Source organism: Hylobates moloch, unplaced genomic scaffold (assembly GCF_009828535.3).
Source record: "Hylobates moloch isolate HMO894 unplaced genomic scaffold, HMol_V3 SCAFFOLD_12, whole genome shotgun sequence".
Lineage (NCBI taxonomy): Eukaryota > Metazoa > Chordata > Mammalia > Primates > Hylobatidae > Hylobates > Hylobates moloch.
In genome coordinates this window covers 50,296,767-50,313,075 of record NW_026652287.1, presented here as the reverse complement: position 1 = coordinate 50,313,075, position 16,309 = coordinate 50,296,767, and the positions used below count along the sequence as shown (strand labels likewise).

The 16,309-nt window shown below is 53.1% G+C and overlaps 1 protein-coding gene across 1 annotated transcript in view; it reads left to right on the top strand.

Moving 5' to 3' along the window:
- The first annotated feature begins 2,632 nt into the window (after nucleotides 1-2,632).
- USHBP1 (USH1 protein network component harmonin binding protein 1) overlaps nucleotides 2,633-16,309 on the top strand; it is a 20,975-nt gene continuing 7,298 nt past the window's right edge. Inside the window, exons 1-12 of the mRNA XM_058424763.1 lie at nucleotides 2,633-2,685; nucleotides 3,009-3,110; nucleotides 3,206-3,354; nucleotides 4,374-4,812; nucleotides 7,327-7,452; nucleotides 7,618-7,754; nucleotides 7,921-8,061; nucleotides 8,963-9,136; nucleotides 10,924-11,173; nucleotides 12,025-12,246; nucleotides 15,624-15,730; nucleotides 15,933-16,055. Coding sequence (XP_058280746.1) covers nucleotides 3,057-3,110; nucleotides 3,206-3,354; nucleotides 4,374-4,812; nucleotides 7,327-7,452; nucleotides 7,618-7,754; nucleotides 7,921-8,061; nucleotides 8,963-9,136; nucleotides 10,924-11,173; nucleotides 12,025-12,246; nucleotides 15,624-15,730; nucleotides 15,933-16,055 — 1,922 coding nt within the window. The 5' untranslated portion in view covers nucleotides 2,633-2,685; nucleotides 3,009-3,056. The remainder of the gene's footprint in view (nucleotides 2,686-3,008; nucleotides 3,111-3,205; nucleotides 3,355-4,373; nucleotides 4,813-7,326; nucleotides 7,453-7,617; nucleotides 7,755-7,920; nucleotides 8,062-8,962; nucleotides 9,137-10,923; nucleotides 11,174-12,024; nucleotides 12,247-15,623; nucleotides 15,731-15,932; nucleotides 16,056-16,309) is intronic.

Sequence of the window (16,309 nt, the reverse complement as noted above, 5' to 3'; positions counted from 1 at the left end):
GGCCTGAGCATCCAGGGCCCTTCCCAATTACTTAATTCTTGTTCGTTATTTTACATATATTTGCATGAATCAAAAAATACTTACTCTGGTCTTATTGGGTCACTGTAGGTGGAGCAAAGCTAAGTTGGGCCTATTTCAAGCCTGCCTCCTTTTTCATGGCTTTTTTTTTTTTTTTTCTTATTTTTAGAGACGGGGTATCTATCGCTCTGTCGCCCAAACTAGACTGCAGTCACGCGATCCTGGCTAATCACTACAGCCAAACGATCTCTCAAGTAGCTAGGACTATAGGCGAGGACCACCGCATCAGGCTAAACCAGGCTTCCTTACTTTTTTTTTTTTTTTTTTTTTAGACGGAGTCTCAGTCTGTCGCCCAGGCTGCTGTTGTCTTCTTAGTGCACGCTTTCCCCCTTAGTTCCAGGGGTATTTATTTATTTTTATTTTTTTGAGACAGAGTCTTGCTCTGTCGCCCAAGTTGGAGTGCAGTGGCTCAATCTCAGCTCACTGCAACCTCCACCTCCAGGGTTCAAGTAATTCTCCTGCCTCAGCCTCCCAAGTAGCTGGGATTAGAGGCATGCACCACCAGGCCCGGCTGAGATATATATATGTATTTTTTTTGTATTTTTAGTAGAGCTGGGTTTTTGTTGGTTTTTTTTTTTTCGTTTTTGTTTTTGTTTTTTTGAGATGGAGTCTCGCTGTGTCGCCTAGAGCGGCTCTTTGAAGGCTCTAAGCCTTTGCCCAGGCAGTTCCTTCTGCCTGGAATGCTGTTCCTCCTGTTGCTTTTCTGGCAAGTTCTTTATCCTTCAAAGCTCATCTTACACAGCCCCTCCGGCTATTCTCGAATTAGAGCCTGGCCAATGTGGCCGGCTTCTCTGACTCTTTAAAAAAAGACAACTGAGGGGTTGGGGGCAGTGGCTCACACCTATAATCCCAGCATTTTGGCAGGCCGAGGTGGGTGGATCACGAAGTCAGGAGTTCGAGATCAGCCTGGCCAATATGGTGAAACCCCGTCTCTACTAAAAATACAAAAAATTAGCTGGGTGTGGTGGCACGCACCTGTAATCACAGCTACTCAGAAGGCTGAGGCAGAAGAATCGCTTGAACCCAGGAGGTGGAGGTTGCAGTGAGCCAAGACCGCGCCACTGCACTCGCGCCACTGCACTCCAGCCTGGGTGACAGAACAAGATTCCATCTAAAAAAATAAAATAAATAAAATAAATAAATAGAGCGCGGTGGCTCACGCCTGTAATCCCAACACTTTGGGAGGCCGAGGCGAGTGGATCACGAGGTCAGGAGATCGAGACCACGGTGAAACCCCATCTCTACTAAAAATACAAAAAATTAGCCGGGCGTGGTGGCGGGCGCCTGTAGTCCCAGCTACTCCGAAGGCTGAGGCAGGAGAATGGCGTGAACCCGGGAGGCGGAGCTTGCAGTGAGCCAAGATCGCGCCACTGCACTCCAGCCTGGGCGACAGAGCGAGACTCCGTCTCAAAAACAAATAAAAATAAAAATAAAAATAAATAAATAAATACATACATACATACATAAACTGAGGCTTCAAGTGGCTCTTAAATGTTTCTGGGGCTGGTGGGGTCGGTGGCTCATGCCTGTAATCCCAGCACTTTGGGAGGCTGAGGTGGGTGGATCACCTGAGGTCAGGAGTTTAAGACCAGCCTGGCCAACATGGCAAAAACCCATCCCTAGCCGGGTGCGGTGGCTCATGCCTGCAATTCCAGCACTTTGGGAAGCCGAGGCTGGTGGATTACTTGAGGTCAGGAGTTCGAGACCAGCCTGGTCAACATGGTGAAACCCTGTCTCTGCTAAAAATACAAAAATTAGCTGGGCATTGTGGTGGGCACTTGTAATCCCAGCTACTCGGGAGGCTGAGGCAGGAGAATTTCTTGAACCCAAGAGGTGGAGGTTGCAATGAGCCAAGATTGCGCCACTGCACTCTAGCCTGGGCGACAGAGCGAGACTCCATCTCAAAAAAAAAAAAAGAACCGTCAGCCCACAGTGAAGAGAAGTTCACAGCGGAGCCAAATAAAAACCATCAGCTCGGGGGAACATTCTAGCTCTTTTTTTCTTTCTTTTTGAGACAGGGTCTTGCCTTGTTACCCAGAATGGAGTGCAGTAGCGTGACCACGGCTCACTGCAACCTCAACTTCCAGGTGTTAAGCAATCCTCCCACCTCAGCCTCCTGAGTAGCTGGGACTACAGGCATACACCACTACTCCTAGCTAATTTTTATATTTTTGTAAAGACGGGGGTCTCGCCATGTTGCCCAGGCTTGTCTTAAACTCTTGGACTCAAGCGATCTGCCTTCCTCAGCTTCCCAGAGTGCTGGGATTACAGGCGTGAGCCAAGTGCTCGGCCCATTCTAGCTCTTGAGAAATAAAATCCAAGAGTCAGAGCTAGAAGGGCCATGAGCTTGGAGGCTGAGATGAGGAGGGGCTGAAACCTTGGGAGTCAGGTATGTGTGCCCTGCTAGGGCTGCAGGAAGCCGCTGTCCCCAAGAAGGAAACAACACAATAACAAGTCACGTGACCAGGGGAGGGGGGTTTCCTGTTTCCCGGCCCCTCCCAGGCCAGGCTTGGCCAGCCCAGGCCTGAACAGGCAGTGGCCAGAGTGACCCCAACAGAGTGTCCAGGGACTCAGGCCTCTGATCAAGTTACCCCCAGAGGATCAGAGGTAGAGAGAGCTGAACCCCTCATTTGGGAGGGCCGGGGAAGAGAGGGAATTCTTGAGATCGCATTCCCAGGCTCAAATAGAGGAGGGAAGTGGACAAAGACGCAGTGAAGGTAAAGAAGGCAGAGAAGAAGGGGGAGATCAGGACAATCTTGTTAGGTAGTGAGCTCCCTGTCCAGGGAGGCATTCAAATCTGCCCAATCAACATTGATAACAAAATCCCTTCCTGAGGGGTAGTCAATGCCCCATTTCACAGCAGAGGAAATTGAGGTTGTCCTTTGTCCAGGACAACAAAGGCAAGAGCTCATGGCAGGCTGTGGTTTTAGGGGTTGACGAAGGAGAAACATTCAGAGGGCACTGGCTTCTGGACAGCAATGAGTGCCCGTGCCACACGGCCCCGAAGCCGGCGAGGGAGGCATGCTCCACCCGTAAGTGTTGCCCTCTCCCCTCCACACCCAGCTCCTGGGGACCCCAAGGTCCCATCCTGCCTGGCTCAGAACAGGGCCCCGGGGGTCATTTGCAGGGTGAACTGGATCCCGTGGCTGAGAGTTCAGAGGAGGTCGAGGCAGCCAGTGGGAGCTCCAAGCCCAGCTTTGCCCCACCTCCGGTGAGCTCTGGGCTGGAGCAGCTGGGCCCCATAGAAGAGGTCAGTGGCCAAGGCCTAGGAAGCAGGTAAGACCCGCTTGGTCTGTGCCCTTCACTCCAGTCCAGACGCATCTCTGCCATCCACAGATCTGCTGATGTGCCCGTTCTGCTCACACACCTACCATAGCTCCCTATTGCCTTCAGCCTGACTTTCTTTTTTTTTGAGTTTTGCTCTGTCACCCAGGCTGCAGTGCAGTGCAGTGGCACAATCTCCACTCACAGCAACCTCTGCCTCCAGGGTTCAAGCGGGATCCTCAGCTTCCTGAGTAGCTGGGACTACAGGTGTGTGCCAGCACACCCGGCTAATTTTTGTATTTTTAGTGAGACAGGGTCTTGCCACATTAGCCAGGCTGGTCTTGAACTCCTGACCTTAAGTGATCCCCCCACTTTGGCCTCTGAGAGTGCTGGGATTACAAGTGTAAGCCGCCGCCCCAGAAGACCCCATTTCCAGAAACTTCTGTCTCTCACCTTCAGGCCTTCCCCAGTGCCCATCACAGTCCAACTTACTCTTCACTCTGTTTCTTGGCGCCAGGGCTCCCCTCCAACTTCTTCACCACCTCTGTCCAACCTCTTCCTTGAATTCCCAGCCTCCCAGTCTCACCCTGGGATGCCAGTCCTAGAACACGCAGCTCTTGCCAACTGCCTGCTCCGCTCACCCCTCCCCAAGACCATGAAGTTTAAGCCCTCAGAATTCCCTGCCCAGGGCCGAATGTGGTGGCTCATGCCTGTAATCCCAGCACTTTGGGAGGCCGAGTTGGGCGGATCGCCTGAGGTCAGGAGTTTGACACCAGCCTGGCCAACATGGTGAAACCCTGTCTCTACTAAAAATATAAAAATTAGCCAGGCGTGGTGGTGGAAGCCTGTAATCCCAGCTACTTGGGGGACTGAGGCAGGAGAATCACTTGAACCCAGGAGGTGGAGGTTGTAGTGAGCCGAGATTGCGACACTGCACTCCAGCCTGGGGGACAGAGACTCTGTCTCAAAAAATAAGAAAGGATTCCCTACCCAGCATGGAGTGACTCAAGTGCCTGAGTTGGTGTCCACAGGACCGACAAGAAGACGGATGGGGGCTCTGGCAGGGGACTGGCCCCAGCCCCCGAAGTGCCCCACAAACCTGCAGTGGAAGCCCACCAGGCCCCAGAAGCAGCCCTACCGTACAAGGAGACTGTGCCCCCTGGGACTGGGGCCCCTGATGTGTTTCAGACCCTCCAGCATGCTCTGAGCTCCCTGGAGGCAGCGGCTGCAGCCTGGCGCCACCGGCCCCCCAGCCATCGTGTGCCGATGGAGTTGGAAGGCACAAGCGAAGGGGGACCAGGATTCCTTGGGAAGCAGGAAGGGGCAGGGAGCTGCCAGCGAGAGGCAGCTCGCCTGGCCGAGAGGAATGCCTGGCTCCGGCTAGCCCTGAGTAGCCGAGAGGATGAGCTGGTCCGCACGCAGGCCTCCCTGGAGGCCATCCGAGCTGAGAAGGAGACGCTGCAGAAAGAGGTGAGTGGGGCCATCCTGATTCCCATGTGGCTCTCTGTCTGAGGGAGGAGGTGGGCCTGATGTAGGCAATATTCATTCATTTGTTCATTCAAAAAACCTTTTGAGGCTGGGTGTGGTGGCTCACGCCTATAATCCCAGCACTTTGGGAGGTGGAGGCAGGAGGATCCTTTGAGGCCAGGAGTTCAAGACCAACCTGGGCAACACAGCAAGACTGCCACCTCTGCAAAAAAATTAAAAATCAGCCAGGTTGGCCAGGCACAGTGGCTCACACCTGTAATCCCAGCACTCTGGGAGGCTGAGGTGGGTGGATCACAAAGTCAGGAGTTCAAGACCAGCTTGGCCAACATGGTCAAACCCCATCTCTACTAAAAATACAAAAAAAAAAAAAAAAAAAATTAGCCGTAATCCAGCTACTCAGGAGGCTGAAGCAGGAGAATCGCTTGAACCCGGGTGATGGAGATGGCAGTCAGCTGAGATCGTGCCAATGCACTCCAGCCTGGGGGACAGAGTGAGACTCTGTCTCAAAAAAGAAAAATCAGCCAGGTTGGCTGGGTGCAGTGGCTTATGCCTGTAATCTACACCAGCACTTTGGGAGGCTGAGGTGGGTGGCTCCCTTGAGGCCAGGAGTTAGAGACCAGCCTGGCCAACATGGTGAAACCTTGTCTTTATTAAAAATACAAAAATTAGCCAGGTGTGGTGGCACGTGCCTGCAATCCCAGCTACTCGGGAGACTGAGGCAGGAGAATTGCTTGACGCAATTCTGCAGCTACCAGAGAGGCTAAGGCACGAGAATCGCCTGATCCCAGGAGGCGGAGGTTGCAGTGAGCCAAGATCACACCACTGCACTCCAGCCTGGGTGACAGAGTGAGACTCTGTCTCAAAAAAAAAAAAAAAAATGCTGGGCACGGTGGCTCACGCCTGTAATCCCAGCACTTTGGGAGGCCGAGGCGCAGATCACGAGGTCAGGAGACGAGACCATCCTGGCTAACACGGTGAAGCCCCGTCTCTACTAAAAATACAAAAAAAAATTAGCCGGGCGTGGTGGCACGCGCTGGTAGTCCCAGCTACTTGGGAGGCTAAGGCAGGATAATTGCTTGAACCCGGGAGCGGAGGTTGCAGTGAGCCGAGATCCCGCCATTGCACTCCAGCCTGGGCAACAGAGGAAAACTCTTTCTCAAAAAAAAAAAGAAAGAAAGAAAACTGAGGGTGGTGAGAGCAGGCCCTGGAGTGGCAGCATGACTGGCCTGTTCAAGAAACCCAGGAGGCCAGTGTGGCTGGAACACAGGGGGCAACAGGGAGTGTGGGGAGCCAGAACAGAACAGAGGGAGAACAAATGCAGATCGCGTAGGGCCTCGTGGGCTGCAAGGAGACGCTTGGGCTTTGCTCTGATTAAGGTGAGAGCCCTGGAGGGTTTTGAGCAGAGGAGGGGCATGCTCGACGCAGGTGTTCACAGGCGCCCTCTGGTGGCGGAGGTAGGAACAGTCTGCGGAGGTGAGGGTGGACTCCTGGAGAGCCAGGAGGTGACTTCACTGGTCCAGACATGCACGATGGTGGAGGTTGTGGAAGTGGAGAGATGCGGATGGATTCTGGCTGATGTGGAAGATGGAACTGACACGTGTGAGTGTGAAGGCTAGAGAGAAGTCAAGGACAACTTCAGGCTTTGGGACCTGCTGGACTAGAAGGGAGAGATGGAGGAGCTACAGGGTAGGCAGGTTTGGCTGGGGGTGACCAGATCTCTTTAGCCCTTGATAAGCTCAAGTGTCCATGAGACATCCACGTGGGTCCTCAAGGGAGCAGCTATATGTCTGAGTCCAGGGCTCAGGGGAGACAGCAGGGCAGAAGGGAGACACTTGAGCATCCCTAGCACGCAGGTGGCATTTAAAGCCGTGTGGCTGCCAGGTGCAGTGGCTCATGCCTGTAATCCCAGCACTTTGGGAGGCTGAGTCAGGACGATCACTTGACGTCAGGAGTTCAAGACCAGCCTGGGCAACATGGTGAAACCCCATCTCTACTGAAAATACAAATATTTGTCAGGCATGGTGGCAGATGCCTGTAATCCCAGCTACTCGGGAGGCTGAGGCAGGAGAATCACTTGAACCCTGGAGGCAGAGGTTGCAGTGAGCTGAGACTGTGCCACTGCACTCCAGCCTACGTAACAGAGCAAGACTCCATCTCAAAAATAAAAATAAAAATAAAAAAGGCATGTGGCCGAATGAGATATTGAGAGGGAAGCCCTCATCTCAGGCTGGTAGAAAAACTCGGGGCTGTGGGAGCCCAGTCCAGGGATTCATTTTCCCCCAGAGTGGGGCCCATTTTTCTGCTGGGAAAAATAAAATCCTCAGCAGCTGACAAACATTCCCAAGATCAGATAGTGAGACTTTTGGCAGGCTGAGTATCCAAGCCTCCTGCCTTCCGGCTAGGGTTCTTGCCACTTCCCCAAGAATAGGCCTTGAGGAGGGAGGGCTGGTGGTTGGTTTGAGCCCCTAGGCCTGACATCCCCCTCATCTTTCCCAGGTTCAGGAGCTGCAGGATTCCCTCTTGAGGCTGGAGCCCTGCCCACGTATTTCCCACAGCCAAGCAGGTGGCTCAGGCAGTGGTTCTAGCAGCTCTGAGGCAGATGGGGAACCCTGGGAGACTCAGGTGAGTGCGAGAAGTTCAATCCCATGGTCTTGATGTCCTTAGCCTTCAGGGGAATGAGACTCAAATCTTTGTCATGGGATCCAACAGCTTCTGGGGTTGCAAAATGCCTACAATCCCAGGCTCTTGGTGACAATTGGGGTCAATTATATTACCTCTTCTTGGCAGGACTCCTTCTCCCTGGCTCACCCCCTGCTTCGGCGCCTCCGCAGCCATTCCAGCACCCAGATCCTTGGGTCGCTTCCCACCCAGCCCCTCAGTCCTGAGATGCACATCATGGAAGCCCAGATGGAGCAACTCCGGGGGTAAGAGACTCAAATGCTGAGCTCATAAGGGCACAGGCACCTCCTCCAACTGAGTTATAAAGCCAGGAGTCTGAAGCTGCAACAGGAGGGAGGGAAAGGGTGAAAATTGAGGCCTGACTGCCTTAGAAGGCCTCTGACTTTCCGTCTTCCCCACCTTCGGAGACAGGAGCATTGAGAAGCTTAAATGCTTTAACCGTCTGCTATCAGCTGTGCTCCAGGGTTACAAGGGCCGCTGTGAAGGCCTCAGCATGCAGCTAGGCCAGCGGGAGGCTGAGGCCACAGCATTGCATCTGGCCTTGCAGTACAGGTCAGTGCACCCTGCCAGTGATGTCACCAGCTGGGGAGGGAATGGGCTTTCTGAGGATGGCCCCAATCCACAGAATCCTCACTGGAGAGCACCTTCCCCACTTCAGAAATTAATTTTTTTTTTTTTGAGACAGAATCTTGCTGTGTCACCCAGGCTGGAGTGCTGTGGCGAGATCTCAGCTCACTGCAACCTCTGCTTCCTGGGTTCAAATGATACTCATGTCTCAGCCTCCTGGGTAGCTGGGATTACAGGTGTATGCCACTGTACCCAGCTAATTTTTGTATTTTTAGTAGAGACGGGTTTCACCATGTTGGCCAGGCTAGTCTCGAACTCCTGACCTCGTGATCCGCCCCACTGGGCCTCCTAAAGTGCTGGGATTACAGGTGTGAGCCACCTTGCCTGGCCCAGAAATTAACTTTAGGCAATTTTAGTTCAGGGTTGCTAAGGGAGTCTGCATGCTTCCAGAGCTGAGGGCAGTGGGGAGAAGAGGGGTTCAGGAGCAAGTGGGGACTGGCACCTATAGAGCGAGATGTAGCTAAGTGGTTTTTTTTTCTTTTTTCTTTTTTTTTTTTTTTTTTGAGACAGAGTCTTGCTCTGTCACCCAGGCTGGCGTGCAGTGGTGCCATCTTGGCTCACTGCAACCTCCGCCTCCCCAGTTCAAGTGATTCTCCTGCCTCAGCCTCCTGAGTAGCTGGAACTACAGGTGTGTACCACCACACCTTGCTAATCTTTGTCTTTTTAGTAGAGATGGGGTTTCACCATGTTGGTCAGGCTGGTCTCGAACTCCTGACCTCAGGTAATCCTCCCGCCTCAGCCTCCCAAAGTGCTGGGACTACAGGTGAGGGCCATTGCACCCAGACAAGCTGAGTGTCCTGAAGCACTCAGAACCAGTGTCCCACAGTGAGCACTGTGAAGAGGCATACAGGGTTCTGCTTGCTCTGCGGGAGGCCGACTCAGGAGCAGGAGACGAAGCCCCCATGGGTGACCTGCAAGCAGCTGAAAAGGAAGCATGGAGGCTGCTGGCACAAGAGGAGGCTGCCATGGATGCAGGAGCACTGCAGAATTCACAGCCAAGGTACCCCCCTGAAACCCTGGGAATTGGCCTGGTTGAGGAGTGGGGTCTTGACTGGGGAATGGAGCTCCCAGAGCTCACCACGTTTGGGGGCTTGGTGTGGCTGTGTCCAGCAAGGTTGGTATGGAGCTCACTGTAGTTGGTTGACATGAGGCTCAACTGCAGTTGGCCTGTTGCTACTTGACAAAGTTGGCATGGTGGTTGACAGACATTGCAGTTGGCATGAAGATGAATGACGATGCCTACTGGTTAAAACTGGCACCTGGCCGGGCGCGGTGGCTCACGCTTGTAATCCCAGCACTTTGGGAGGCCGAGGCGGGCGGATCACGAGGTCAGGAGATTGAGACCACGGTGAAACCCCGTCTCTACTAAAAATACGAAAAATTAGCCGGGCGTGGTGGCGGGCGCCTGTAGTCCCAGCTACTCGGAGAGGCTGAGGCAGGAGAATGGCGTGAACCCAGGAGGCGGAGCTTGCAGTGAGCCGAGATTGCGCCACTGCACTCCAGCCTCTGCGACAGAGCGAGACTCCGTCTCAAAACAACAACAACAACAACAAAAAAACTGGCACCCGCAGCCAGGCACAGTGGCTCAAGCCTGTAATCCCAGCACTTTGGGAGGCCGAGGCAGGCAGATAATTTGAGCTCAGTAGTTCAAGACCAGCCCTTGTATCATGGCGAAAGTCTTTCTCTACCAAAACGACAAACAAATTAGCTGGGTGTGGTGGTGTGCCCGCGTAGTACCAGCTACTTGGGAGGCTGAGGTGGGAGGATGCCTTGAGTCTGGGAGGTCGGGGCTGCAGTGAGCTGAGATTGCACCACTGCACTCCAGCCTGGGTGACAGAGTAAGACCCTGTCTTTTTTTTTTTTTTTTTTTGAGACGGTGTTTCACTCTTGTCGCCCAGGCTAGAGTCCAGTGGTCTGATCTCGGCTCACTGCAACCTCTGCCTCCTGGGTTCAAGTGATTCTCCTGCCTCAGCCTCCCGAGTAGCTGGGATTATAGGCTCCCACTACCACACCCGACTAATTTTGAATTTTTAGTAGAGACGGGGTTTCTCCATATTGGTCAGGCTGGTCTCGAACTCCTGACCTCAGGTGATGCACTTGCCTCTGCCTCCCAAAGTGCTGGGATTACAGGCGTTAGGCACTGCACCCAGCCGCAGCTAATTTTTTATAAAGACGTCTCGGCCAGGCACAGTGGCTCACGCCTGTAATCCCAGCACTTTGGGAGGCTGAGGTGGGTGGATCACAAGGTCAGGAGATCGAGACCATCCTGGCTAACATGGTGAAACCCCATCTCTACTAAAAATACAAAAAAAAAAAAAAATTAGCCAGGCGTGGTGGCGGGCACCTGTAGTCCCAGCTACTCGGGAGGCTGAGACAGGAGAATGGCGTGAACCCGGGAGGCGGAGCTTGCAGTGAGCCGAGGTCACGCCACTGCACTCCAGCCTGGGCGACAGAGCAAGACTCCATCTCAAAAAAAAAAAAAAAAAAGACGGATTCTCACTCAGTTGCCTATGCTGGTCTCAAACTTCTGGCTTCAAGCAATCCTCCCACCTCAGCCTCCCAAAGTGCTGGGGTTGCAGGCATGCATCACCACCCCTGGCCACCATGTGGTCTTGATGGAAGGTGGTGCCTAGTGGGGTATGTTGGTGTGACAGGGACCACCAAAGATGGCATAGACTCCATCGTGGCCAGTGAGATGGAAGGTGATGGACCCTACCAGGATTGGCATGAAGTTAACCCACCTATGCCTGCCAGTGTTGACACAGGCACCTCTTCTGTTTTCTGTAGTCCTGAAGGCAGCAGTGTGGATAAGCCCACCCCACAGGAAGTGGCTTTCCAGCTCCGAAGCTATGTCCAGCGTCTCCAGGAGCGCCGTTCTCTAGTGAAGATTCTCTCAGAGCCTGGCCCCACCTTGGCACCCATGCCCACTGTGCCCCGTGCAGAAGCCATGGTGCAGGCCATTCTGGGGACCCAGCCTGGCCCAGCTCTTCCCCGACTGGAGAAGACACAAATTCAGCAGGACCTGGTGGCCACAAGGGTACAAATGGGCTGTGGTCACTGTGTCAGTCTTTCTTGGTGGGACAAAATCCTTTACTGAGGTTGGGGGACCAAGAAGCAAAGGAGAATTCTGCTGGGCTGAGTGCAGGCATTATGAAGGGAGAATTGGAGCTGGGGTTTTGAGGGATTAATAGGAGTTTGTTTTCTGGGGTTCAGTTTCTCATTAGACTACAGATCTGGCTCTCCAAAATGCCCTTCCTATGGGAAGAGATGGGAGCAAAGAACACAATCTTGGGTTTGTAGCTTGGCATGAAAAACTTGAGGTTCTGGAGTTGGAGAAACTCCAGAAGCTTTGACAGAACCGCTATTTGACCTATGTAAGCTACTTGCCCTCTAGGAAATGCCACTTCTACAGCTGTAGCTTTTATGGGAGGAAGATATTTCCACCTCACAAGAACATGGTGAATGGTGAAGGTCTTAGTTTGTTTGTTTTTTGAGATGGAGTCTTGCTCTCACCCAGGCTGGAGTGCTGTGGTGCTATCTTGGCTCACTGCAGCCTCTGCCCCACTGCCGGGTTCCAGTGATTCTCCTGCCTCAGCCTCCCGAGTAGCTGGGATTACAGGCGTGCACCACCACACCTGGCTAATTTTTGTATTTTTAATGGAGACGGGGTTTCGCCATGTTGGCCAGGCTCGTCTCAAACTCCTGATCTCAGGTAATCCACCCTCTTTGGCCTCCCAAAGTGCTGGGATTACAGGCATGAGCCACCGCGCCCGGCCAAAGGTCACAGTTTTTGTCTGAATGGTCCTCAGTGGGTGCCTCTTGGGGCCTCAGTTTCCCTGCAGTTGACCGTAGAAGCATAAATTCTCTCCCCTCTCCTTGGTCCCACAGGAGGCCCTGGCAGACCTGATGCTTCGGCTGCAGCTGGTGCGGCGTGAGAAGCGGGGCCTAGAGCTGCGGGAGGCTGCCCTCCGCGCCCTGGGTCCAGCTCACGTGCTCCTGCTGGAGCAGCTGCGGTGGGAACGGGCGGAGCTCTGGGCTGGTGGGGCAAACAGCAGTGGCGGACATAGCAGCGGAGGTGGCAGCAGCGGGGACGAGGAAGAGTGCTATCAGGTGAGCCACCCTGCCTGAACCTGGTAGGAGTAGTAGCTTACTAATGAGAACATAGCCCTTGTCAATCACAGCCCCCCCCCCCCCTTTTTTTTTTGAGACGGAGTTTCGCTCTTGTTGCCCAGGCTGGAATGAAATGTTGCAATCTCGGCTCACCGCAACCTCTGCCTCCCAGGTTCAAGGGATTCTCCTGTCTCAGCCTCCTGAGTAGCTGGGATTACAGACACATACCACCACATCTAGTTATTTTTTGTATGTTTTGTAGAGATGCAGTTTTGTAGAGTTGCCGTTTCACCATGTTGGCCAGGCTGGTCTCGAACTCCTGGCCTCAAATGTTTCGCCCACCTCCATCTCCCAAAGTGCTGAGATTACAGGCATGAGTCACCGCACCTGTCCTTAATGCAGCTCTTTGAATCATCTCTCCTACCTCCAAGCCTTTGTACATTCTGTGTCCCTGCCAGGAGCACTGGTCACTTCCCTCTTTGTGTCATAAAGTCCTCGACCTCCTGTAGATCTCAGCTTAGACATCACCTCCTCAAGGAAGCCCTCCTGGAGTGACTTCAGATGAGGTTTCCTGTTATTTATTTCCCTTATCATGGTGGTCCCAGCTACTCGGGAGGCTGAGGTAGGAGGATCACTTGAACCCAGGAGTTGGAGGCTTCAGCGAGCCACGATTATGTCATTTCACTCCAGCCTGGGCCACAAAGCGAGACCTCATCTTTTTTTTTTTTTTTTTTTTTTTTTTTTTTTTACAGGTTTTCTCTTTTTTTCCCCGGGCTGGAGTGCAATGGCCCGATCTTGGCTCACCACAACCTCCGCCTCCTGGGTTCAAGTGATTCTCCTGCCTCAGCTTCCTGAGTAGCTGGGACTACAGGCATGTGCCACCACGCCCAGCTAATTTTTGTATTTTTAGTATAGATGGGGTTTCTCCATGTTACTAAGGCTGGTCTCGAATTCTGAACCTCAGGTGATGCGCCCGCCTCAGCCTCCCAAAGTGCTGGGATTACAGGTGTGACCACTGCACCCGGCTTATTTATTATTTAAAAAAAATTTTTTTTTTTGAGACAGAGTCTCGCTCTGTCACCCAGGCTGGAGTGCAGTGGCGCAATCTCAGCTCACTGCAAGCTCCGCCTCCCGGGTTCACGCCATTCTCCTGCCTCAGCCTCCCAAGTAGCTGGGACTACAGGCGCCCGCCACCACGCCTGGCTAATTTTTTTTGTATTTTTTTAGTAGAGGCGAGGTTTCACTGTGTTAGCCAAGATGGTCTCGATCTCCTGACCTTGTGATCCACCTGCCTCGGCCTCCCAAAGTGTTGGGATTACAGGCGTGAGCCACCGTGCCTGGCCAATTTTTGTATTTTTTAGTAGAGATGGGGTTTCACCATGTTGGCCAGGCTGGTGTAGAACTCCTGACCTCAGGTGATCTGCCCACCTCAGCCTCCCAAAGTACTGGGATTACAGCCATGAGCCACAGCGCCCAGCCTTTAATTTTTTTTTTTTTTTTTTTTTGGGAAACGGATCTTGCTCTGTCACCCAGGCTGGAGTGCAGTGGTGCGATCTTGGCTCACTGCAATCTCTGCGTCCCAGGTTCAATCGGTTCTCCTGCTTTGGCTTCCCGAGTAGCTGGGATTACAGGCGTGCACACCACCCCTGGCTAATTTTTGTATTTTTGGTAGCGACAGAGTTTCACCATGTTGGCTAGGCTGGTCTCAAACTCTTGACCTCAGGTGATCCGCCCGCCTCGGCCTCAAAGTGCCGGGATTACAGGCGTGAGCCACCACGCCCAGCCTAATTTTTAAAAAATTATTATTGGCCAGGTGCGGTGGCTCACGCCTGTAATCCCAGCACTTTGGGAGGCCGAGGCGGGTCAGGAGTTCAAGACCAGCCTGGCCAAGATGGTGAAACCCTGTCTCTACTAAAAATACAAAAAAATTAGCCGGGCGTGGTGGCACACGCCTGTAATCCCAGCTACTCCAGAGGCTGAGACAGAAAATTGCTTAAACCTGGACGGGCGGAGGTTGCAGTGAGCCGAGATCGCGCCACTGCACTCCAGCCTGGGCGACAGAGCGAGACTCCATCTCAAAAACAAAAAAAAAAGAAAAAAGAAATTATTATTATTGGCCGGGCACAGTGGCTCATGCCTGTAATCCCAGCCTGTAATCCCAGCACTTTGGGAGGCCGAGGTGGGCGGATCATGAGGTCAGGAGATCGAGACCATCCTTGCTAACACGGTGAAATCCCGTCTGTACTAAAAATAAAAAAATTAGCCAGGGATGGTGGCGGGCGCCTGTAGTCCCAGCTACTCGGGAGGCTGAGGCAGGAGAATGGCGTGAACCTGGGAGGCGGAGCTGGCAGTGAGCCGAGATCACGCCAGCGCACTTTAGCCTGGGTGACAGAGCGAGACTCCATCAAAAAAAAATTATTATTATTATTATTATTTCAAACAAGGATTAGACAGGAGCAAGGACTTCTTGTGGATCTCTAGTTTTTTTTTTTGAGACAGAGTCTCACTGTGTCACTCAGGCTAGAGAGTGCAGTGCTGTGATCCCAGCTCACTCCAACCTCTGCCTCCCAGCTTCAAGTGATTCTCCTGCCTCAGACACCCAGTTAGTTGGGACTACAGGTACCCGCCACCATGCCTGGCTAATTTTTTTTTTTTTTTTTTTTTTTTGAGAACAAGTCTTACTCTGTTGCCCAGGCTAGAGTGCAGTGGCATGATCTCGGCTCACTGCAACCTCCGCCTCCCAAGTTCAAGCGATTCTCCTGCCTTAGCCTCCCAAGTAGCTGGGATTATGGGGGTCTGCCACCATGCCAGACTCATTTTTGTATTTTTAGTAGAGACAGGGTTTCACCATGTTAGCCAGGCTGGTCTTGAACTCCTAACCTCGAGTGATCCACCCGTCTTGGCCTCCCAAAGTGCTGGGATTACAGGCATGAGCTACCACACCTGGCCCCTAAATTTTATTTTTAGAGATGAGGTTCGAGACCAGCCTGGCCAACATGGTGAAACTCCGTCTCTACTAAAAATACAAAAAGTAGCCGGGTCTGATGGCATGTGTCTGTAATCCCAACTACTTGGGAGGCTGAGGCAGGAGAATCGCTTGAACCTGGGAGGCAGAGGTTGCTGTCAGCCAAGATTGTGCCACTGTACTCCAGCCTGGGTGGCAGAGTGAGACTCTGTCTCAAAAGTTTTTTTTTTTCATTAAATAAGATATTTCCCTTATCAGAGTATAATTTCGCACTTATTGGGGTATTGAACCAGATGGGGGGTCTCTGAGAGCATAGCAGCTGCCACTGTCTGGGCAGCTTCAGTGTCCAGTGTGGGCCAAGCACGGACTTGGCCTAGGTTAGTGTCACTTTCTTGTCTTCTCCCTCCCTTAGGGCCTTCCTGCTGTCCCTGGTGGCACCAGTGGCATTGATGGTGGCCAGGTGGGCAGAGCCTGGGACCCAGAGAAGTTAGCCCAGGAACTGGCAGCATCACTCACCAGGTGTGTGCCTGGGTCCTGGGCTGGGCGGGGGGTGGGCAGACTATGTGACAGCCGCCGGGGGTGTCGTCTGCAGCAGAAGCTAAGGTGTACCCCTGTGTACAGGTGTGTTTACATGACAATACTGTGGGCAGGTGGGTAGGAGGAGATGTGGGAAATAGGATGGGCTGGGGCTGTGAGCCCCCTCTCTTCCCCTTCGCAACAGGACGCTGGACCTGCGGGAGCAGCTGCAGTCTCTGCGCAGGGAGCTGGAACGGGTGGCTCAGAAGGGGCGAGCCAGACGGTCTCAGAGTGCCGAGCTGAACAGGGATTTATGCAAAGCCCACAGGTAGGACCCCTGTTCTGCATCCCCCAATCCCCCTGGCACCATCCCCCACCAGGATCTCAGAAGTATCCCTGGATCTCTCTGGGCCTTAGCGTTCCCCACTGCCCCAAGATAGGCAGTAAAGGCCAGGTGTGGTGGCTCACACCTGTAATCCCAGCATGTTGGGAGGCTGAGGCCGGCAGATCACTTGAGGTCAGGAGTTTGAGACCAGCTGGCCAACGTGGTAAAACCCCATCTCTACTAAAAATACAAAAATT